General features: G+C 36.0%; 1 protein-coding gene across 1 annotated transcript in view; it reads right to left on the bottom strand.

Annotated features, from left to right (window-relative positions):
- The window catches only part of Tspan8 (tetraspanin 8), a 28,273-nt gene extending 4,723 nt beyond the window's left edge, over positions 1-23,550 (bottom strand). Inside the window, exons 1-7 of the mRNA XM_040280317.2 lie at positions 23,155-23,550; positions 14,915-14,977; positions 10,000-10,137; positions 8,287-8,361; positions 8,081-8,188; positions 4,972-5,103; positions 1,460-1,543 (exon numbers count right to left, since the gene is read on the bottom strand). Coding sequence (XP_040136251.1) covers positions 1,460-1,543; positions 4,972-5,103; positions 8,081-8,188; positions 8,287-8,361; positions 10,000-10,137; positions 14,915-14,977; positions 23,155-23,214 — 660 coding nt within the window. The 5' untranslated portion in view covers positions 23,215-23,550. The remainder of the gene's footprint in view (positions 1-1,459; positions 1,544-4,971; positions 5,104-8,080; positions 8,189-8,286; positions 8,362-9,999; positions 10,138-14,914; positions 14,978-23,154) is intronic.
- Between the last annotated feature and the right edge of the window lie 2,547 nt (positions 23,551-26,097).

Genomic DNA, 26,097 nt, shown 5'->3' with positions numbered 1-26,097 from the left:
AACTCAGGGCCTGGCACATGTTAGGCATATGCTCTACCATCAAGCAACACCCCAGTCCTCAATCATGCATTTAATTCTATTATATTAAGATATATGTGCATGTTGCTGCTTGTTTATACAAGTGTGAGTATCAATGTGTCTTCACTCACCTCTATGGACATTAGCTTTTATTTCTAAATTAACATAAACTCAGAAAATAGAGCAAGGAAACCAAAGGCAGAATCACAAGAAATAGACCTAATGCATATTGCCACTTGACTTTGATTACACATCAGACAGGAATAAAGAGAGCCATATCCTACAATAGAGGATGCCTCACGTTTAGATCTATTCATTTGCTTTTAATAGTCAACAGTCCAATTTGCTGCTAATAATACCTACCCTTTGTCTAAAGTTGGCTGAGAAATTCTACCTATAACCTAAATGACCATGTAAAACACTAAATCGCTTTAATCTCCATTAAAATTCCTATTGGACAATGATGTGGCATAGGAAAGAGGTGGAAAGTATCACAAAGTCTAAAGGGATGCTGCAGGATATTTCTTAAGAGTGAAGCAAATAGCACTTGGTGGAGCTTAGACCTCAGAGGCATTCACCAAGAGATACCTTACATTGCTTAAATTCTTGCTAATGCTCTGAAATAGGACTGTGTGTGAATTTGACTCACTTGATATCTAAATTACCTAAGATCTGGATAATTCCAAAAATGCTTCTCAGAAACAGTTTCATTTCATCCTGTTGGCAAAGACTTTTAGGCCATGTAAAAAGCATTTCTCAGGTTCTGAAAGTCCATGCCATGAAAATCCATCCAGATGTCTTCTATGCAGAATATTTTTTTCAACATCAATAATTAAATTGCTGAGAGTAATACCTAGGCCCCAGTCAGAGCTTCCTTGAAAACTTCTCCAAGTGAATTTACAGAACTGAGGCTGAGAAAAATCAGAGGCAATTGCCCCTGGTCTTTAGAACTTACTGATTTCTCTACAATAGAATAACAGGAGAACAGCTCTCCACACTTGATTTCAGTTTTTATTTTGTTTCAAAATCATGATGAGAAATCAGAAGTTACAAAGGTTGATTCTTTGTTTTATCCTGGTGATTTTCCTTCTCACTTCAGGAAATTTTAACCCTTATGCTGTTTTTCAAAGGGGAAAGGTTATCTAAGACCAAGAATCACATAAAAATTAATTCTACTTTTTCCTCAATAGAGGGATCATTCAGAAATAGCAGCCTAGGCCCTGCTCTAATCCTCCCCCATCAGACTCAAGGCTGATTTAGGGAGATGCTGGCCCTTGGGCACTTGGTACCCCATGCTTTCCTAAAGCATCTGTTTCTTTTGTTGTTGTTTTTTTGTTTTGTTTTGTTTTTGTTTTTAGTTTGGCTTGGCATAAATATTTGTTGGAAGAACTAATGGACAAGCAATAGATTGGAGAGTAAATCATGCAAGATTATACTGTACCTCGACAGCTGCCAATCCGAATGATAGTCCAATAACTACATCAAGGTGGTTTGAAACCGAGGCTCTTATAACTGGTTCACATGTCTGTTCAAAAAAAAAAAAAAAAGTTACCTTTTGTTAAAATGTAGACCTTAATTAATAATTATTTATTTAAGATTTTTATTCATTTGGTCAACTTTTTATATTGCTCCCAAGGATCACACTCAACCTAAAGCAATTGGATTATTGTTTCACTCCCTGCTAACCCCCTTGCTTTGAAAGGTTACAATTTGTTCATCTACTAAAAAGCATCTGAGTAGCAAAATTCTGCTCAATTTTGTAATTACTGAATTGAGGATCTTTTATTATAAATAACAACTTTTTATACTAATATCTTCCTAAATTATAAAGAATTTGAGGAGCAAACTTTGCTTCAACTTTTGAGTTGCTGAACCTAGGGGTCGATAATTATAAACCATGTGGGTTTTTTTTCACAAATATCTCCCAAAATTATAATTTTTAAAACTTAAACATGATAAATAATAAATTGTATCCTACCTTCAGATAATTTAGAGATTTTTGTTGTTCTTGTTGTTACCAGAGATATTGAACTCAGGAATATTAAACTCATTGAGCCACAACTCCAGCCCTATTTTGTATTTTATTTAGAGACAGGGTCTCACTGAGTTGCTTAGTGTCTCATTTTTGCTAAGGCTGGCTTTAAACTGGCGATTCTCCTTCCTCTGCCTCCTGAATCACTGGGATTACAGTTGTACGCCACCACACTTGGCTATTTTAGGTTTTTAATCAGCAGCAGAGAGGTACTTGGGTGAAGTTGTAGCTAATCATGTTTTTTAAAACAAAAAATTTAAAATCCTTTGATGTCTCCTAGAAGGTAAAAATTATGTCTGCCATTATGCTATTATGTTAGATAAGACATTTAGAAAGTGATCTCTCTGCTATATTTTTAAAAATATTTTTTAGTTGTCAATGGACCTTTATTTTATCGATTGATATGTGGTGCTAAGAATCGAACCCAGTGCCTCACACATGCTAAGCAAGCGCTCTGCCACTAAGCCCCAGCCCCAGCCCTCTGCTGTATTTTTGATGCTTATTCAACTAACATGCAATTCTAATTTCAAATAATTTCAGACCACATTTAAAAATTCCAACAATTATAAACCATAAGGATAATTTTTAAAATGGAAAAATACTACACATTGTAGTAGAGGTTTTGCCTGTATTGCCATAAAATGTATCTTCCCTATGATAGTCATATGTGTACAAAAGGCTCATAAAATATTACTACTTATAAAATAAAAGTTCTCCAATGGGCTTTTATCTTTTCCCTTCATCCTGAATTTAGTGGGTTTCTCTATGCACATCCAATCCAAAGCAGTAAGCATTTGAGGAGATTATCATGTCATTTAGGGTTAACTGAGAGATTAATGATAGTATCTACTGAGTCACACTTATTATACTTGAGGGGTTTTCTTTCCCTTTTCCCCAAGATAAGGAAGTTATCTTGGCAAATGGGAATGAAAAAAGAATTATGAATCATGGACATTCCAGATTTCATATTTTTCCAGACTTCTTGCAAATGACATGTGACAGATGCAAGTATTTTATGAATTTCTGACCTTCCTTTTGGGAACCTGGGGCAGCTATCAACCTACATTCAGATGAATGTTGTGTGAATTTACAGGGACTATCTTTCTTTTTTCTCCTGATAATACTTTTCAAAAATAGGCTTTTCAAAACCTTGAGGCAAAATATCTTTGAGTTTAATATTTATAGGAGACAGCAATCTGCAATTGAATTTAGTCATTTCCTCATTGTCCTAAGTGGAAACTACATTCATTTGCACTATATTTATTTCCTACTCTTTGAAGATATTGTGCCTCTAAAATTAGGTAGGGAATAAAGGACAAGAAAGAACATAAAAAATAAGAATAAAATTTGTAAGCAATATTACTTTGATGATGAAAAGACATAGTAATATGGTAGTCTGGCAAATAATTTCTCCCCCATCAGTTATTTTGAAATATTAGTACTAGCTATTCTTCAGAACAGTCTCTATTATTCTAATAAGATCAGTGACACGGATCAGTAGTAGAAGGAGAAATTTTTCTGAGATACTTCATTTCCTTGAATATATTAATCTCAGGAGCTATCACTAAGCCCAAACAATACCAGACTCATTGAGAATCATAATAATTATGTATCTCTCTCCCCAAATGATTATAACTTGCTAGAGGATCCTGAAGCATGTCTGATTCTAGCAAGGGTCTATTTGACACATAATAGGCAGTGAAGAATAACAGCAAATAAATGAAACACTAATATCAACTGTTACTTTTTTATGCATTCCTTCCAAACAGAAGGAACAGTTTATGAAAAGCCCTTTAGTGAGGGACAGATGTCACATCCTTTTGTGAAACATATTCTGAAACTTCAAATGTTAACTTAGTTTGGGTCCATAATACCCAAATTTTCCTCTATCCCCACAATACCAACAGTCCCTCAAATGGAAATTGCCTGATTACATTTCTCTCTTCCTAATTTGAGCATCCATGTGTACAACATTGTACCTTGTTCAAGAATAGATTTCAACTGGCTGGCAGAAAGGCTAGCACATAGGTAGTCTGTAAATATTTGATGAATTGATTTAGAAAAGAAATATGACAAATACTTATTAATATCCACAAGTCACATAGATATGGCATCTAAAACACATTTTTTAAAAATCGTCTTTTAAATTGACTTTAAATATCTGAAGCAACTTCTCAATTGCAATAGGTAAATTTGTAGGTACATTAAACATTCAGAACCTAAACCCGTAAATGTCACATCCTTTCTTTACACATGTACAGTTTCTTGAGAAAAGAAACCTTTGATTTGGGAGGGTGGGGGGAGGCCTGATTTTACAAGCTGAAGTGAAAATATTTATTTCTGGAACTTAGTCTACAATAGGGGGAAAAAAGAGAATAATGATTAAGGTCACCAAAGACAGGCCAAAATAAACTTTTATGTTAGTTTGTACTTTGCTTTCGCATGTAAAATGCTACTTTGACCTACTAAAGTTGGGTTTAAATAATACCAAACCCATAGAAGAAATTAATGAAATACTTTAATTTTTTTTAATATCTGTTTCTTTCTATGTTTTTTTTTCTTTTGTACTGGAGATTGAACCCAGGGACAGAACACATTCCCAGCCATTTTTAAATTTTTGTTTTTAATTTTGAGACAGGGTCTCACTAAGTTACATAGAGCCTCACTAAATAGTTGAAGTTGGCCTTGAACTTGTGATCCTCCTGTCTCAGTGTCCCAAGCCACTGGGATTACAGGCATGCACTATTGAGTCCAGCTCTGCTCTTATTTTTCAGTAAGTATTTCCTTTTTATTTGAGTAATTCCTGAGATTTTCATATCATGATTTCCATTGTACTTGCTGCATTTCAAATTGTAGAGATTTTCATTGGGAAAATAAAATAACAGAACCACTTATTGTGATAAGTTTGATTTAGTTCCCACCTGTTTATAAACATTTCTTCCTGTATAAGTTATACAAGAATCTGATGGATTTGAACATTTACATGACTCATAAGCTTCTTCAAAATTACTTCCCCAATCAGCAGCTCCACTGATCAAACCACAGCATTTAAACTGTTCAATGAAAAGTAGAATAAAAACAGTCATTGAGAGATTAAAAACATTTTTAATACATTGAATTATATTCTTCTGAATATCATTATGAACATGTTTCCTATGCTAAAATATAAAGTAAGTCAACTCGCCCAGTTCTCTGAATATAGAAGCAGAAATAAAGGAATCTTTCATTTTGGTCTTAATAGTTATTAATTAAGTAATAACAGGAAAATTTGAGCTAAGATGCAAAAGTCTAAGGAACTTAGAAAACTGATTTTTAAAAAGTAAAGACTTGCCTTCTAGTTTTTTTTTTCTAGACTGAAAAGAGAGGTATTCTAGATTTTTAGCAAAGAAGTTTCCAAGTTTTCACAAGAGAGTTAAGGTCTCACTAAAGAACTGTTGCTCAAAAGAGATAAGAAGTGTTAAAATTACAATTTTTATTCCATGATTACTGATCACTTTTGATAGGAGGAAAAGGACGAGGGGTATTTCAAAGACCAATGGGCATGCTCCAGGGGCCCTCGCTGAGATGAACTAGCATAGGCGTCTTTTAAATATTTGAGGGAAGTACAAATGCAAGCTGGAGCTCTTAGAATAATGTCAGTAAGCTTCAGGCCCAACATAGACAGAAACATGACAAAACACCAAAGACAAGGCAGCATCAAGTTTGGCCAAGTTTGAGGAAGAAAAAAGGGAAGTGATAAGCCCAATCACTCAGGGCATATGGCACATAATATTACTAAATGAAAAAGATAAAAGACATTATCCTTCATCTTGCTCCTAACTGATCTATTAGGGAGAAGAATCTTCATGCAGAAATGGCAAGGAAAAAAAAATTGACTAAAGAAACTAGAACCTTCACTGGCTGATCTTCCAGACTTTGAGGCATTGAAATGGCCAGATTATTGAAAGCACTCTCATTTAATTGATAGGTGATCATGTTACCCATGTTATTTAAACCTCTCTGCGTCATAGATTCTTCATTTGAAAATTCAGACAAGAACAATTCCTAATAAAAACATCTAATTCATAAATTGTAGAAAATCCATATGAAGATATGAAGTGGTGTTAGCTCAGTGTCTGGCTTATAGAATGTTCTTAATAATATGGATTAGCTGCTATAATTTTATTTTTTGTCATCTGTTGATGTATCTGTTATGCTCTCACCTAAATGTGATCTGTTCAACATTGTTATCAAAGATTTGGATAAAGACATAGAAAGCATTTCTTCAACACTATGGTTGATATAGAGATGGGAGTGATGATTAACATGCTGGAAGACTGAACCAAGTTTCAAATTTGATTCAAAAAATGGATTTAAACTAACAAATTCAACTGAGGCAAATATAAAGCCTTGTAATTAGGCCCAAAGACTGAATTGTACAAACACATGACTCAGATGATGTTCCTATGACAAAGAGCTAGCAATTTCAGGTGGTTCTAAAGTCAAAATTAGCAAAGAGGATACTCTTGGCGGGGGGGAAAAAAAACCACTTTCCTGTTCCCATGGTAGACATGGCTAATTGCTTATGCTTTCTGATCTCATAATCTTGAATAGTATTAATTGATATGGACACTACATGTCAAATAGAATTTAAATCTCCTAAATACACTCACAGGTCAGTTCATATTTTGTACAATATGCCTTAGGTGTCCTTTGGGAGGCATAGAGCAATAGAGGAGACCAGGTAGGAGGCAGAAAAGCTTTAGCTTGTCTTGATGTCTGATCTCAACATCAGCAGTTTGTAAACAGTTGTGGAAGAAATTGATCAGAACTTGCTGGAAAGTAGTAATATAACAGCTGAACAAAACCTGTATGATAGAGTGAATGGTACAACACCCCTAGATGAACAGTCATCACCAAGAACCCAAGAAGGACACATTCCATACAATGTTAATACAGTATTTGGGGGAATTCTTGAAATTCAAAGAGAAAACCACTCAGCCTCTGCAACTTCTGTGCATGTATAGGATACCCCAGGTCACCCAGTTAGAGTTTAGGGTAGGACCCTTTTCCCCAAATTAGATAACAACATAAAGAAGAAAAACAGAATGGATAATAAGAAAGAAGCATAGAACTACGAACACAAGGAGCTTCAGGCACAGGATTTCTACACAAAAAATGGGAGCACATCAGAAGAACATATTCCAACAGAACATTTAGAAACCCACAGCTGGCACAGAGACCTTACATTCCAGAAAGAGTGGGCAGCAAATATGACTCAGGACCTAACCCAGAAGCCTCTATTTCATTTTGTCCAAGGTCAGTTTACTAGTAAGGGTCAAGAATGATCAGCCCCACTTCAGTGAGTGAACTAGTTCTCAAGAGAATGATTTGCTATAAAAAGAGCAAAACTGAACTGCTAGCCTCTAGCTTCCTATCTCACCATGTGATCTCTTCTGTATATGCTCCTACCAGTGTAGCACCAACTTTTATGAAGCCCTTACCAGAGATGAGCAGATGAGGTTGCCATACTTTTGAACCTTTAGAACCATGAGCTAAATACATCTTCTTTTATACAGTATTCAGCCTCAAGTATTTTGTTACAGCAACACAAAACATTCTAAAACACCATCTCCTGGGGTTGTTATATTGTTTGCTACTAAATATAATATCTGATACAAAGTAAATAGCAGTGAAAATGTTAGCTATTATCATTTTATGGAGGAAGAGAGAGAAATATCCCAGATATGCTACTGTTTAAAAGAATTATGGTTTTTACCCAATCAAGGGTCATAAACTGTCATACTCTGCCATAAACCTATCTTCCTACTCTGTGTCCTAAACTGCTTCAAAACTTCATAAGAATCTGGGAAAAAAATAAAATACAAATATGCTTGAATTTTTCTTATTGCAAGGTGACAAGAATGATCAGCTAAAATCTGCAAAAAAAAAAAAAAGGGTATTCAATCCTTAAGAAATACACCTTAAAAAGTGAAACCAACATTGAATAACTATGCCCAGCTGCCCAGATGACATATGAATTCTAATTACCTCTTTTTGGAATGTAACCATGGTTTTCTGAAATTTTCTTCCTTCTTCATTTGTTTGACTCAAGAGCTGTGCACTTTCACGGAGAGTTGCCTTCAAAGCACGCTCAGCCTGAAAATTGAGAAGTATTGTTAGATTATTCGTATCAGAGATAGTGTTTCAAATTTTTAGACTTTTACAAAATTATCAAATATTCTCTGTGTACACACCTCAGGTTTGAATTTCGCTGCTAGGATACCTGCTGTCAACTGCATGAGCAGGATCGGAAACAAACCTATGAAAAACTGGAGAGAAGAAAAGAAAAAAAAGTAATATCTGTTACCTTCAGTGTATCTAGTAACATCTAGGACATTTCAGCATGACACACTCTTGACAACTTGGATCAGATAGCAGTTGAAATATTAGCCACAATCTTTATTTCCTCCACCCTTTGTGTCAAGCTCCAAATTTGGGGTCCATTACTACTCAGGAACATTTGCTTCAAAGACTGATCAAAGAAAGTGGTTCAAACAAAACTTACTTTATAGGACAATTGGTATCCGCATGATATTAAAGGAAGGAAAGTTTGAAAACATAAGTGAATTTGTTAGACTATTATTTCTCCTTTGCTTTCTTCATCAATTACAAACACATGCAGAGCTGGCTTCAGAACAGTATTGCCACCACCATCACAATTACATGGCATCTTGTTTTATATGTAGATTCCTGAAATCTGCCTTAGATCTGCTGAATCATAATTTTGAAGGATACAGGCTCCCAGATTAATGTTTTGTTTTTTCTTAAACAAGCTTCTCAAGTAATTAAAGTCCTCAAATTGCAAATGAGGCCTTATTAGTTAAAACAACATTGAGATGCTCTTAGAGTTCTATTAAACTCTGTTTCCCTTAACAATACTTATTTTATTAGAAAAATAAGTTTTAAGTTCTCTTTGATAAATGCTTATATCAGATTTATATATGATAAACAATTGATTTCTTTAAACATTTTTACCATACTCATCCATTATTTTCTACTATATATGTTTAAAGTGAATGTGTAGCCTGGCGTAGAGGCACATGCCTATAATCACAGTAACTTGGGAGTCTGATACAGGAGGATGGCAAGTTTGAGGTCAGCCTCAGTAATTTATCAAGACCCTGTCTTAAAATACAAAAGAATATAAAAAGTTGGGGAGGTAGCTCAGTGATAAAGCATCCTAGTAGTTCAATCCCCAGTATTCCCCACCCCGCCCCCAACAGACAAGTGAATGCCTATGAGTTATCACAACCCTTTCTATCCTCCTGGAAATTTTCTAAGTGACAGAGTTGATTGTCTCCCTTAACATTTTCTTAGCTTGGCATGTGGGCATTTTAATAAGATTTGGCCATAATTCACACTCAGAGTCATTTCCTATCATTGACTGAAAATAGCCTCTGCCACTCTCCCGCCACACCCAAAGCCTTTCAGTTGCCCAAACCTGTCAGCTCTGGACTGCCAGGCTGTCTTCCCGGAAACGTCATCACCCTGTCACCATACAGTCACCTCTGCCTCTGGCTTGAAAACTCCCTCTTATATCCTTGCCCTTCCGACCATTCCCACACTACAGCTCTTTGTTTACTGACTACTCTTCCCCAGTGGGTTTTAATTATCCTTAGATCTCATATGTCATTTAGCACACTATCTGGCACACACAGCTATGCAGTCGTGTTGCATGAATAAACAAAGTGAACGAATGAATGGATGGATGATTAAAATATACTCCCTCTCAAAACATCCTCTAATCTAAACCAGGCTAAGCCAAATCTAAACCACATTAGTGTCTACAATCAAACCTCAAAACAGAAGTTAAAGTTGCATCAATCTTGGCAAGTCTTTTTTGACAGAGAATGGGGACAGGAGATCATCCTCAAGAATCTGAGAGTTGGAATGTCTGGAGAACTCACCAAAAGAAGCATACAGCGATTCTCCTTTAGAGCACCATAACATGCCAGGAAACTCATAACGACGGTGATGGCACCTACAGCAATCAACATATTCACAGAAGAATGGGAGTTAGCCCCATTGTCCCCAGAATTAACAGCCTGGAAATTAAAAACAAAGAGAGAGAGAGAGAGAGAGAGAGAGAGAGAGAAATTAATGACAGAAACTCTTTTCCTTGATGTTCATGTTCATTCAATAAATATCCATTGAGTTCCAACTATGTACAAGACCCGGATGGAGGCCCTTGAAACATTTATTTCCATAAACTAAATAAATAAAAATCAACCCTCATACATTTCGTGAAGCTGCCACTTTTCTGAATAATGCTTCCAACCTTATCTTTTTCTAATAATGTTAAAAGTTGGGTGGAAGGAATGTAATGGTTTTTAAAAACTGTTTTTCAAAGCTTAGAAGACCAGCTACTTTTCACTCTTTTTTTTTTGATTCACATATTTTGCATTTTATACATAAACTAGCATTATAAAGCATGTGTTTAGGGGAATTTAATTATTTTAATTCAAAAAGCCCATGTTCTTCAAATCACTGATATACACAATGATAGGAATGAATCTCAGACTCACTGTGTTGAGTGTGTGTAGGGGGAATCCTTTATTAAGAGTAAATACTGTTTTGATTCCATACATACAAAGTTCAAAAACAAGCGAATCCATGGTGAGGAAAATAAGAACCGTGTATTCCTGTGGGAGGCCAACCTTATGGGTGACTGAGTTACACTCCCCAGCTGGGTGCTGAGGCACTCAGTCACAGAAATGGGTGTGTCTTGCTACAGCCCCATGGGTGAAGCTAGGCTCACCTGTTCCTTTGTAATATAACCCCTTGCCCTGTTTAGGATAGAATCTTCCATGGAAGTTCCTTGTGTGTGTTCCCTTCTCTTACTGTGCCCTTGGGTGTGGCCTACCCAGGTGTCAGTCAACCTGCTGACAGTGGACATCATGAAGAGAGACTCAGCCCCCTGAAACCTGACCCCTTGCCTCATTTGAATAGCTTCTCCTCAATAAAAGGGGTCAGCGTGTGCTCTTGCTCTCTCTCTTTCTGCAGACCCTTAAGGTCAGAGAAGCCGTCACAGCGACTCCAAAGAAAAAGGTATTTGTGTCTCTTGTGTGGTTATTTCGTGCAGCCCAGTTAGCCCAATTTAACTAGAGTGACCCCTGAGCCTTTTAGTCACGAGAACAGAAACCCGGCATATTCCTTTGAGCAAAGAAGGAAGGAGGCAAGACTTCACTGAAGGGGACATAAGGGACTTTTTCAGGTTAATAAAAATGCTTTGCATCTTGATTAAAAAAAAAAAAAAGTCCAGTACTTGATATTCCATATCAATTCTATCTTCTCTTTCCTAGAAGGCATATTCAAGAAACTCTATTTTACCTACTACTGTTAAGTATTCAGATGAGAGGCAAACATCCTAGGGCCTTTCATGGTAGGTGGACTACATATCCGCCATAACTCAGTTCACCTGGCAGGCAGCACAGCACCCTCTTCTTCACCACTCTCATTACTCCTAGCCTCAGTCTACCAATGTCCTCCAGGTATATGTCCAGTAGCCCATCACAATTAGAGGGACAGCTTACACCAGATGTTAACATTTTTGAGGCGGGTAGCCCATCTGTCTCCTATAATGACCACCACGGCTGCTGTCTGCTAGACGGTCTCTAGGAAGGGCACTCGTCCCTCCACCCAAAGACTCTGCCTCCCAGAATCTGCCATGCAGCCCAGAGGTCACACCTCCCTTAACAGTCAGTACAAAAATAACTGTTGCCACTACTAATAATTCTTTTGTTTTAAATGCTTAATTTTTAAGCCTAGAGAAAACCTTTATTCAACAATGAGTAGGAAGAAATGTATAGAAATGATAAAAGCATTAAAACGAAGCTCTATATTCCCATCAGAGGCCTAGGAAATCACTAGGTTTGTAACCCTAGGATGGTCAACTAACTCATTGGGGCCCAGTTTTCCATTTGTAAAAGGGAAGTGGGTCCGGTCTGTGATTTCCAAAGACTCTTTTGTCTCCAAAAGTCTATGCTTACAAATAATGTTTCAATTTACATATTTTGAAAGTTTGGTTATGTCCTAAAGATTTCTGTTTGTTTTAGGGGTTTTCTGTTTGTTTGATTGTTATGATTTGGAGCTAGGAAAATCATTTTTGTTAATTAAACAGGCATGACATCTGGGTCAAAATAGATGGGACCAAAAAGCAGCCTTAAGGAAGAAAAACCTAAGTAGCTATATCAATTCACTATCAAATATTGCTCTTCAGAACACTGCAGCCAGTACAGGCAAACCTAAGGCACACGGAAGGATGGAGACTCTCTAGCTGGGTTATTAGAACTTAGGATACATAGCCCAGAGTTAGAAAGAATAAGCCAAATACCTACATCTGAACTGGAACTTCTGGGGACAGACGATGCAGAGTGAACCACAGCCAGTTGAGAAAAAAAAAAACAACAACAACAAAAAAAAAACCACTATGTTGACTGCCTGTCAGTCACTATTCCAAGTCCAGCTCACCAAGTGGCTATTGTTATAAAGAATGAAGTAGAAATCCCAGTTGAGATACTTGGTCCCACAGAGACACAGCAGGTTTTTAAAAGCTGTCTTGGGTGAGCACTGAGTCTATGTGTATCTTAAGACAAGGGGAGGCTTTCTACAGGAAATGGGATGGCTGGGCCTGAAAGAGGAGCATTTGGGTGTCATCTTTGGAGTAGAAGGCATCTGCTGGTACATGATGGCTACCAGCATGCTTTGCCTCGTGGTGCAAAATTTATCCTGGGGAAACCAAGTCCCTCTGAGACACTTGAGCAGAAAGAGATGCCACCTCCCGGATTTTTTGTTTTAAGTCCATGTTTTCTCTTCTAAAATGGCTGCCTCTGTTTTTCCAGTAATAAATCAAATCTTCTCTCGGTCCCGATTCTTTGTCACTGACTTCAGATTAATGTAAATCAAAACAATTTCCCATGTCAGGCGGGTTAATGTTGTTCTGGCCAATTGAGACTTTCGTTCAGGGTAAGAGGCCTACAGCATAAGAGTCAAAATGTAACTAAAGATGCTGTCGAGCCCCATTAGTACATTCCCCTCCCCAGATGTGGAGTCACACCCTCTCAAGGACAACAGTTCTCCTTTAACACGTTCAATGTGTGCAGTTCCTTTACAGACTAAACACCACGTTTGTTTACCAGAAACACTTGGGAGAAAGAGACTGTCAACCAGAAACATGAAAATGAAATAAAATAAAATGCAGACTGCACACACATCTTTGAAGGACCCAAAGCACCCTCAAATGGCTGTTAGTCTCTGTGCCCAATTATGAGCTCCAAAGTCAAACCGATTCTGCACACTTTCCAGTATTCTCCTTGGACCCAAACATCAGAGACCCAGGCCATTAGGCAGTCAGAGTTGCATTTATCTGAATAAGTAATAAATGAAAATGATAAATTTGGGAGTTACCGACTACTTGCCACAACCACCCCACCACCCAGTTACTTCACCGAGGCGAAGCCCAGAATGAGGAAGCAGCTAATTGCCACAATGATTCCCTAGGTTCTCAGGGTAGAAAGAAAATTACAAAAAAAAAAAGGGGGGGGGGGAAGAAAAAAAAGAGAGAGAGGAAAAACTAAATAAATTTTCAGAAAACCCAACCACTCAACCACTTTAGGAAAGGAAGCAAAACAGATGTTAATTTGCTTTTTTTTCCACCAGGCTATGTCCAAAGGCATTTAGCTGCACCACATAATAAATTCTAATAGAAAATGCATTGTCTTAATTACTGGCTTCATATTATCTTTGTAGCTATCAAATAGACATCAAATTGCTTCGTAAGAGGAAGACTTTTGAAAAGACATTGCAATCGTGAATAGTGACAATAGCGTAAAAACCAAGAAGAACAAGTCAACTGCTTTACATCGGGTAGGAATAATAAATTGAGGAAAGGATTGCTCTTGACAGGAGAGAGGAAGGAAAAGAAAAATGGGAACAGGGGACCCAGGAGATAGTGCCAGGGTAGCACTGTAAGTATTATATTGGGGGAACTGACAAAACAATCTGCCCACACTCTCACCTCCACCCTCCTCCTTCCACACTATGAGTCTATGGTATGGAGCAGAAATAGCACATGTGGAGTCCAAAGGTTGGAGCCAGAATCAACCCTCAGAACTAACCTTCCTTTAAACCTGTGGAAATGTTAGTAAGAGCTTTGCCCCAGGGACAGAAAGGCTTGCAGTGATGAGAAGTGGTCATGTTGATCCTGCATAAATAGCAAGAAGCTGGGCATGTGCAGCTACCTGCAGAGTCGCGCTAGCATGATCAGCCCCCTGTTGTTATAAGGGGTGGCCCTCGATGCTAGCTGTGACAGATCTGCTACCTTTACAACACTGATGTACATTCTTCTCCAAGAGTACTTCTCATGTTCTTTCCTTTGGGGCCAGTCACCTGGGAATCAGCTAAATATTGTCAATACCTGGTGCCATATAAATTGTTCTTCTGGGTGGGGAGGAGGAGCAGTGGTCTACATCCCCAAGTTGTGTCAAGCCAGCCATAAACAAATACTGAAGAAGTCAAATTTCCACGTTGGCCCCTTTCTACCTCCACTTCCACTGGACTCTTCCTAATTGTGGGATAACACCTCTTCCACTCTCCAGAAGGTTATTCTATGCATAGTGATTACTTTCTTTGTTCCATGCACAGTGCCAGGAACATAGTAAGTAATTTTGATTGAATTATAAAATCAAATTATCAGTACAATTACATGAGGCAGTTAAGAAAAACCTACAGAAATATTTAGTATTATTAATATTGCCATTGCTTTCATTATTATAAGAGAAACTATTTGGGGGCAAGATTACATTGTATTTATTTTTATATTACCCCTTGTCCATCTTTGCTTGCTCGGATCCATATTGCTATTGACAGGATCAAGATACCACATAGCTGCAGGAAAAAAACAAAGAGTGTTACAATTAAGATAAAATGAAATACTATTTTCAAACACCCTATCCATCTGGTTGCAATAGTTTGTCATTAATTGTACATTATAGCCTGACAGACACAACTGTCATACTAAGGCATATTCATATAGATAATTGCTGAAGTATTATAATACACAAGCTTGACAAGAGTAACTCTGCTTCCCATTCCTAGTCCACTCATAGATCTATAGCCAAGAAGTCACCTCTACTAAGAAGGGAGAAACTATTTTTCATGATTTAATTCTAATCATACATTTTTGCTAGATAATTGCACAAAAAAACATAAGTCACAACAGTTTAAACACAAAAGATCCTTAGAGTGCCTGTGGACTTATTCCTGGAAAGCTATCTTAGAGAAAGATGGGAATAACTAATTACCAAATATTCATTCAAAATGTAAGAGAGAGGTTGAAGTTGGAATCAAAAGGAAACAGTAGAATATTTGACAAAATGCTCAGTTAAGCAACAAAGATCTATATCTCAACCAATACTTTTTGAACCTCAATAAACTCTTTAAAAATACGCATTTTTAGGTAGTAAAGCTTAGCCAGAGAAAAGGAACAATGGAGAACAGTACTTAAAGTCTTAAATTCCTTTAATGACTTTACCAGATTATTTAATTTGGAGCAAAGCCAACAACACATAAAATGGAAAACACATTTTATTTTAGTGTTAAGGAAAACCCTTGTCATTCAGAGTTTAAGAAATAAAGATATATATTGTGGATTCAAAAAAAATCAAAGATTTATTATTAGATAGATATGTTGAGAGCAGCCCTGGTAACATACCAGACTTGGAGGACTTTCTAGACTTTCTTACCTTTCCATGTTTTGACAAAGGAACGTCTGAGTTCTCCAAAACCCACTGACCTTGGAGCGTCCTTGTTTTCATGTATGGGTGAGCCATATGCCTGGAACCTCCAGCAGCACTGTTAATGGTTTCTTATTAAGTTTGCAATGGAAATAAGGTCAAGGGCCTTGTTACCAAGTAGGGAGTTCAATGAGCAGCTGAATGTAACCTGTGCTCTCTAAAAGACCTCAAAAATTATCCAGGTCCAAAATCTTCATTTTGGTTAAAGAAACTGAAATCCTGAGAGATAATAGGCATATGGTAAAACTTCAAGGCAACTCATAACCAATCTACCCTTACTGCATGTTTCAACTTCTATAAAATAATTGAAATTATTCTAATGAGATTGAAAGGTAAAGCTGTTTATCACCTACCAATGCAATTATTTTACACCCTAAAATACAAACTATCCAAAAACAAAAATAGCTTTGGAACTTAAAAAAATCTCCCTTACATCCCCCATGCCCCACCTCCTTCCACAAAATTCTAATTTCATTTGCTAATGGAAATAAGTGCTCTTGTTAGCAGTTATTTACTAATAAAGCTGTGCAAATTTGTGTCAAATGATAATGAGACCCTCTGAGATTTTCAGTAATTTTATACCACTGGATTTGTTGTTGTTGTTGTTTGATTTGCTAACTGATATTTGCTTTTTCTTCTTTTACAAATAGACTTATATTGATTGATTGTCTTGATAGTCTCTCTAGCTTTTAGCTTTGACTAAAATTAATATTAATTATCCTAGTAGCTAATTGTGATCACCGTGCTTACTGGTATTTACTAAACTGTCAAATAGAAAACTTTAAGAATGCTTACAGAATAAGAGTGTGACGTTTTTTGAAATACCAACTCTCTTTGTGTTACTGTTTACTTCACTTTAGCAAAGTAGTTAGAAAGTAAACCACATATAAATTTTATTAAATCAACCAAATGTGCCATCTTCTCAGCCACTGAACTTTGTCAGTAACATCAGCATGGAAAAGAAGTATCAAATGATTTCAGAAGTCAAGAACATTTTGCCCAAATTCAATCTTCACAATTAGAAAAAATTCTTTAGAGATTTTGAAATTGAATAAACTCTCATATCTCTCTCTCTTTCTCTCTCTCTCTCTCTCTCTAACTTTATTTTTTTTTAAAAAAAAGAAATATATCATTCCCATCTTATTTGGAGAAATTCACATGTAAAGATCACAGTCTGTTACCACAAAATTATTTATAAATGTTTTGACTGACTTTAAAAGTAAATTTATTTTCTATCAAAATTATCATTCCAGAGTTATGATTAATACTAAATTATTTCATCTCCTGTCTTTGAGCATCAATCATAATGGTTCTTTGAGCCCTTTCCCTAGTATGGCCTTCAGGGTTTGTCCCCTGATCTTTTTATACTGATTTAAACAACAAAAACTATGAATTAAGAAAAAAGTATCTACTCCCTAGAAGATGGAGTAGTAAATGCTATATTTGTCCTTGGGTTAAGCTCCAGTAATTGTTACTAAATTGTTATTTTTTTCTATGGTATCTCTTCTCTTTCAAAACTATTTCCTAAATTTGCACTCCATAATAAAAATACTGCTATTCAGAAAAGTTACTTGTTTCTTTTCAGCCACTGGGCTGTTACACCTTTTGTGATCATCCCAGTTCAACCAAGGCTAAATGTATAATGTCAGGCAATCACTGTTTTTACAAAGGTCACACATTTCAGCCATTTTTAAGTCTTTGTCTTGGGGCATCTTCAACTGATAGAATAAAATATAATTGTGTCTGATTATTTTTAAGGTACCCCTATCTTAGAGTTATATTTACTTTGCTTCCAGATTTTTAATTATTCTGAGCACATTCAATTTAGGGGCCCAGGCAAAGCACACACACACACAATGATAGACAATGAAATGCTGGTTCCCAGATTCACTCCAAAACTCAACTCAAAATGGATCAAGGACTTAGGTATACAACCAGAGACCCTGCGTCTAAGAAAAAGTAGGCCCTAATCTCCATGAGGTGGGATTAGGCCTCAACTTCCTTAATAAGACTCCTGTGGCACAAGAATTAAAATCAATAATCAATAAATGGGATAGATTCAAACTAAAAAGTTTCTTCTCAGCAAAAGAAACAATCTGTGAGGTGAATAGAGAGCCTACATCTTGGGAGCAAATCTGTGAGCCTACATCTTGAGAGCAAATCTTTACTCCTCACACATCAGATAGAGTACTAATCTCTAGGATATACATAGAACTCAAAAAGCTAAACACCAAAAAAACAAATAACCCAATCAATAAATGGGCCAAGTACATGATGAGATACTTCTCAGAAAAGGATATGCAATCAATCAACAAATACATGAAAAAAATGTTCATCATCACTAGCAATTAGAGAAATGTAAATCAAAACCACTCTTAAGATTTCATCTCACTCCAGTCAGAATGGCAGCTATTATGCATAGAAACAACAATAAAAGTGTTGGTGAGGATGTGGGGAAAAAGGTACACTCATACACTGCTGGTGGGACTGCAAATTGGTGCAGCCAATACGGAAAGCAGTATGGAGATTTCTTGGAAAATTGGGAATGGAATCACCATTTGACCCAGCTGTCCCTCTCTTCAGTCTACACCCAAAGAACTTGAAAACAGCATACTACAGGAACACAGCCACCTCAATGTTTATAGTAGCACAATTTACAATAGCTAAACCATGGAACCAACCTAGATGCCCTTCAATAGATGAATGGATAAAAATAAATGTGGCAAATATACACAATGGAATATTACTCAGCAATAAAAGAGAATAAAATCATGGCATTTGCAGGTAAATGGATGGCATTGGAGAAAATAATGCTAAGTGAAGTTAGCCAATCCCACAAAAACAAATACTGGATGTTTCCTTTGATATAAGGAGGCTGATTCATAGTGGAATAGGGAGCAGAAGCATGGGAGGTATAGACGAACTCTAAATAGGGCAGAGGGGTTGAAGGGGAAGGGAGAGAGCAGGGATAATTAATGATGGTGGAATGTGATGATCATTACTATCCAAAGTACAGGTATGAAGACACGAATTGGTGTGAATATACTATGTATACAACCAGAGATATGAAAAATTGTGCTCTATACATGTAATAAGAATTGTAATGCATTCTGGAAAAAAAAAACAAAATAAAGTTATTGTGTCCATCTTAAAAAAAAAAAAAAAGAATCTTTTGCTTTCTCCAAGGCTCCTCATGCTTTGGCTTCTTTCAGTTGCTAATACCTTTGCCTGTACAGCTTGCCTCCTTCTTCGCATCTTGCCTCTCTTACCTCATCCTATTTCCCCTCATTAAGAACTGTTCACTCAGTCCCCAGTCATATATTACTGTGTCTTAAAGCAAAAAGCCCCATGTTCCATGTTTACTCCAAACCCTAAGAAAGTTTAAAGATCTACCATACTCGAAGGCCCCGACTTTCTGAGAAGAGCAAAATAAATTTGGGCATTTCATCCATTTTTAATATAAGACTCAGAGAAATAGGTTTTGTACCTATAACTTCTCTATCTATAGCACCTCGAACTCTCTAATTTGCAGCAAACTTTAGAATGAATGGTTAGGAATGATTTTTGCATTTACATATTTCTCTTCAATTAGTAATTCTAAAAAACAGAAATTCCTGCATTTCTATATGGCATATTTCAAGTTCTCTCCCAAAAGAAACCAATATGATTAGTTTAAATGACCATATGCATATCTTAGAGATATTTCAACATCTGGCCCTACTTTGCAAAAAATTAATTTTGAAAGTTACATCAGAAAAGAATGCATTTGAAAACATAAGGCCATGGGCATCTACAAGAAAACCACATCAGTGGGACCATTAAAATTTTTACTTAAGTGAACATTAGGAATGTGACAAATTGCTAATTTCCAATGAAGGATCATAAAATTCCAACCATGAACTCTGGGTTGAGGGTAGATGGAGGAGTAGAAACAAGAACATTCCCTAACCTCAAACCACCCCTCCTACTGTCTAGATTTTGATTTAAAATACTGGTGTCACGTGTTGGCTAATAAATAACCAATGATCTTTAAAACCATTGCTTTTGATTTTCTTGCTGAAAGACTCCATTTCAAGATTTCTTTCAAAGAGATTATAAAATCCAAGACACATGCTGCCAGGAAGAGCCCCTGAAGGAAGTTAGAACTGTCTACCTGAAATCCACAATGTGGGAAAGACTTTGTGTTATCAGAGAAACAAATAGATATGGCAACCATAAAACCATCGGAGCTCCTCCAGAAAATTGGTGACAATGTGGTATAGACCTCTACAATTGACCTGGAACCTCAGTCTTAAATATATAATCCCAGATCTATGATAAACTCTTATCCTAGATTGTCTTTATTATTTGAGTTTAAAATTCAGATCTAGGGGCTGGGGATGTGGCTTAAGTGGTAGCGCGCTCGCCTGGCATGCATGCGACCCAGGTTCGATCCTCAGCACCACATACAAAACAAAGATGTTGTGTCCGCCAAAAACATTAAAAAAATTCTCTCTCTCTCTCTCTCTCTCTCTCTCTTAAAAAAACATTCAGATCTATTGCAAATTCCTGTTATTTAATTTTAAAAAGGAGGAATTAACAACCAATACCAACTTTGCATACTGCTTTTATGCAAGAAAGACATATTTTTTACTGTTTTGGAATTTGAAGATTATTATTGGTTTTGGTGCTTTGAGACATCTTACTACAATGGGAGCCATATATTTATTAATATATTGACAGTTGGTTTGTTTAAAAGGACCACATATATTCTGTATCATAGAAAGAAGACAACAACTGCAATTCTTAGAACTTCCTGGAGAAATAACTGATTACAAGTCAGGGCAGGGAAAAGCATCTTGGAACATGTTGATATACCACATAATGAAGAAGTTGCCAAAGTTATTAGGATCGTATTAAATAGACTCAGAAGTCAACTTGAAGAAGCTCCTAATGGTCAAGCATGGAACAAATGGCACATCAATAAGGAAAAGAACTATAATGAAATTTACCTATTATTTCATAAGGATACTTAAAGACAAGCTTATCACTGTTGAAAACTGGTTAACTGAAGATTAAGAAAGAAGTATTTATGCTACTTTTTATTTAATTATGTATGATACACACATTATTAAATTAAATTACAAACACACACACATAGTGAGTACCATTGGTAATCAAAAAGTAAATCAGTAAATGAGAATATTCTCCTTATAGAAAATTTTCCAGCTAATATGTGAAGAAAACTTGATAGAATTAGAATATCAGCAATTTTAATCTCTTAATGAACTAAAAATGGAGCACTTGAGCATCATTACAAAAATGTGACACATCTTTCTGATGAAAGAATACATTATCACTTATGAGGCAGTTATACAAAGAAAAAAAAACAAATCTAAAACTTATCAAACCATCTCATGCAAAAATTAACTTACAGATTGTACAAAAAGACATATTAAATTATACTTTAAGTACACAAATAGAAAAACTCAGACCATAGAAAAATGTGATAAGCCAAACAGCACACATCACTATATAAAATTTGAAGGGGGAGAAAAAAGATGATGTGGGAGGAATAATCTACAGATTAACTACAAATGACATGAAAAAAAATATCAATCAATCACAATGTATGGGCCTTATTTGGATCAGAATCCTAACAAACATTTCTGAGGCAACTGGAAATTTGAGCCCTAGACAGATATTTCAGAATTGATCAAGAAATTCACATAAAGTTTTTAAAGTATTATAATTATGTTATGGCTACACTTTTCAAAGAAAGTATTTTCTTTCAAAGATATGTACTAAAATATTGATAAATGAAGTGGCATATATTTAAGATATGCTTCAAAATAACAGGGGATGGGGAAATGAATGAGTATGAATGGAGAAGGATTGGCTGTGGATTCAAGGCTGTCGGGCTAGGTTATGGGGTCACTTAGCCTATTTTGTCTTTGGTGAATGTTGGAAACTCTCCATAAAAATCAGCTAAAAACAAATCACTAAGCCAAAGAACATAAGCATTTGCTTCTTTATATTCTACTCCCAATGTTTTAAATATTTCAAGGGAAGAAATTTATCAGAACTAATGTTAAAAAGTACATATGTGCATGAGCTTCATTTCATATTTTCAGAAGCAGCCCCATTTTTTGAGGGAAAGAAGAAAGAAGAAACCTTCTTTTTATTTTATTTACTTACATACTCATTTATTTAATTTACCAGTATGTCATCTGTATTCATTAGGGCTACTGACCATTAAATGGAAAGTTATTCTATGCAATAAAGGTGTACTCATGTAGTTAAGTTTAATAAAGTTCATCATTATTTTAATAGGGTATAAATTTACCAACACATAGATACTGGCTTTCTGGTTATTAAAGACAACCAAATTCAAAAGCAAAAACAGTTCTATTCTCATTGTACCATATGATCTATTTTTCAATTCAGAATACAACATGATTTTTCTTATTTAAGCACTTTGACTATTCTACTAATTTACTTCTGTACAGTCTTAAAGCTGTATTACATATAGTAAAAAATGATAAGGTCAATTATCAACATCCCAGCCTACCCTTTCACACCGTGTTTTTCCATTTTCCAATGTTAGATGCTACTTACAACTTAGTCTACCTCAATAGGCTTTCAAGAGAAATATAATTTGCTAAATACAAACCCTGCCACTTAAAAGTAGGTTGATGACACATCAAAATACTAACTTTTAAAATACTCAAACATATCCACTAGCCTAGTTTAATCTTTTTGTGATTAAATAATTTTATTGTTTTCCCCTAAATTTTTTCAAGATCCATTGTTTTTCCTTGAGGCTCTGAAAATGACCCTCTTCTCCTGTCTCTCTCATCCCACAACTAGTTAGTCACCTGTTTCAAACCCAAATGTTAAAGGAAAAAAAATCAGGAGATAGGCTCTCGGTGAATCAAAGCACATTTTCCCCAAAGAATCCTAAACAGAAAAGCCCTGATTGATACATAACTAAAAATAATTTTCCTTTAATTAAGGGTAATTTTTCCTCTGATTGTTTTTGCAACGATATCAAAACATTTATGCAGTGTTTATCCTTACAGATCCTGAAGTGCACTTTTTTTTTTTTGAGTCATTGGCTTATTTTCAATTGCTGAAATAATCAAAGAAAGAACAATCCAAACAAATAAATGGAAAATACATTTTCCTCCTCATCCTATTTCTCTAGTATAGAGTCTCTTCTTATTTATGATATTTATATCAGGATCCCCTTTCTTGCATAAAATTGATAATTAAAAGAAAAACACTTACCAAGAACACGAAGTTGAAGACAAACATAGAATATTTTACACAGGGACTCGCACCTGCCATTTCGAAAAAGAAGCAGGAATCCAGATACAGTGAAATTAACTATTCGTTAGAAGATTGTCCTTCAGTATGCTCTGGAACTATTTGCCTGCAGACAGTCCTGTGTCCACAGCCTCAGAGCATAAATAGAAAGCAAAAAAAAGAGGAAAAAAAAGAGAGAAAAACAGTTATTAAAATGGATAAAAAAAAATTAACCCACACATTTAAATATCCCAAAGCCTATATCCAGGCGAGTTTGTGCTTTTGCTTGTCATGGCTCCTGAGGCACTGGGCCAGGAGAGTTATGATCCTTTCTCAAAAACTGCCTCCTCTAAAGTAAACAGATATCAAGTTAAGGGAGAGTTGTTGGAGCAGAGGGGAGAATGGCACAGCAACATAATAGGTGGTTAGACTTCAGAAAACCACAGCCTTATTTTCCTGCCTTCTGTTTGGACCATAGGGAAATAGGTCATTTTGCTCTCATGTAAAGGGACATTGTGTCTCAACTCATTTTTGCATTGTATTTTTGTCAAAAATACAATTTTTTTCCCCAAATGCAGTAAAATGTGTGCTAAAATTCCAAGCTTAGGTAACCTTTTATCATTAATCTCAGAATTGTGAAACAACCATTACATGTATCTGCCTTCCAAAGCTTCTGACTTTTTTTCAAAACAATCCCAGGGAGCTGCTTTAACTGCATCACAGTGGCAGGAGGTGGAGAGGGAGAGGCAGCCTTGCCTTTAATGTAAGATCATTCCGTTTTCATCTTTATTTCTTTACAATGCAAAAAATAATAATAATAAATAAAATTCCCAAAAGCTACTCTCTAACTACCCCATTGTTTCTTGTTATAATGTATATCTTGTCTTGATAACTTGGTTTCTTTTAAAGGCGGACACTGTGTTTTCTTTCTTCTGATAGATTATGTGTAGCAATAGCTCCATCCCACTAACTCAGTTTCTGGATTCTGGATTCTCTTGGACCAAAAAAATTAATTAATTAATTAAAAATTAAATGGAAAGGCAGCCATGGATCTGTTGACTATAGATTCTACAGTTTATTTCTAATGCTAATACAAAGCAACTGTATCCAGATGAAGACAAAAAATCTCTGGTCTAATCAGGGAGGTGTAGACCACTTTGCATAAACAACCTGGGTCACACCAGTTTCCATACCCTGACTCTCAAAAGGAGTTCCCCAAATAAAAAAAAAATTAAAAAATAAACTTTATATTTCAAAAAATCATTGAGGAAATAATTCCTTAAACTCTTTATAAATTCTATACAATAAGCAAGCATGAACTTCTTTTTTTATGGTTGAATTTTTTCTAAATATTTATTTTTTTAGTAATACTTTGGTTTTATTTATTTATTTTTATGTGGTGCTGGGGATTGAACCCAGGGCCTCGCATGTGCCAGGCAAGCACTCTACCGTTGAGCCACAACCCCAGCCCAAGCATGGACTTCTTCCAAAAGAAGAATATTTTTCTAACTTTCAATAACATAAAATCCTATTCTCTAACAATAAGAGAATATATTCCAATGCATTATTGGCAATAATATTTAGTGTTAAAAGCCAAATTTAGAACTAGTTCTAAAAATAACAATGACTTAATATTTAAATCATCACTAACACTGCCCATGTTCTGTGCTGCTTCCTCCTAGGAAATTGAAATAATTCTATACACTTCTTAGTGCGTATGAGATAATCCAGAGTGAAAAAAAAAAGAGTTTTCAGTTGAAAACCAAAAGATTCTGTAGTCCCCAATTAGATATCACATAGAGATAAAATTAAAAGAAAAACATTTTTAAATGTTATTTTGTTGACAAAAATCTAGTGAGTACCTACTTATCTTTGGTTTGGAATAGATTTCCTGGTGAACACAAAATTTCCTTAAAGAGAATACAGTCTGTAGTTAAATCTTTCTTGAATACTGAAATTCAATCAATCGATATGCTTTTACAGGAAAATGACTCTGTGGAATAGAACTCCCAGTCCAATTCAAAACCAATATGGCACAGTTCCTTCTTGTAACTTTCCTACCCAGTGAATGTTCAAATCGCATGGTACTTGTCCAAGCTAAATACTGTCGAGTCAATTCGTATTCTTCTTTCTTCCTTACCTCACATCAGTAATTCCCCATAGTCTGTCATGCTCCTAAACTTCCCTCATCCCTGTTTCCTGCATCTTACCCTTTAGCCACTGTCATTATCCATTTCTGGGTCGTCTTCTCTTATCCCTTCCATAGAATCCTAATCGGTTTCCCTGATAGCCTCTTCCCCACCAGCCCTAGCACTCAAGAATTCATCTTATCAAAAGCCAACCTAAGAATGGTTTCTTGTTACTTAAGAGAAAAATTTCAAACTCCTTGGGAAGCACATGGCACCCAACTTGCAGAACTCTACCCTGCTGCCTCCACTCCCAACACCTCCATAAACACAGAATTAGTTCAGTGGCCAGTGGCCTCTAGCATACTATGGTCTTTTTTGCCTCCGTGTCATGCTGTTCTCTCTTCCTGGAATACCCTTTTCTACGGACTCTACCTGGTGAATTATCACAAACACCTTTTGGTGTTGAGTTCCACTGGCACCTTGCCTGCAGAGGCTTCCCTTCCTCATCTGCTGCCCTGGCTCTGACCTCTCAGTCCTCACACTAAAGTGATTTGAACAGACCTTGACTCTGCAGTTGCCATCCTATATTCATTTATTTGTGTCTCTCTCCTATTTGATCCTTTATGCCTGAAAGTCAGAGATCCTTCTCTATGAAGCCATAGAAGCTAGCATTGGAAATGAAAGGGTGTGTTAACAGTGCCCAGCTCTCCTGTAAGTTCAGCTAGTGATTCCCTCTCTAGCCCATAGTTCTTTAGGGAGGTAATCATCATTAAACTAGGTTTAGTTAGCAGCATGG

Source organism: Ictidomys tridecemlineatus, chromosome 6 (genome assembly GCF_052094955.1).
Source record: "Ictidomys tridecemlineatus isolate mIctTri1 chromosome 6, mIctTri1.hap1, whole genome shotgun sequence".
Lineage (NCBI taxonomy): Eukaryota > Metazoa > Chordata > Mammalia > Rodentia > Sciuridae > Ictidomys > Ictidomys tridecemlineatus.
Note: the sequence above shows the minus strand (reverse complement) of the source record. Positions and strands in the feature narration are given on the sequence as shown.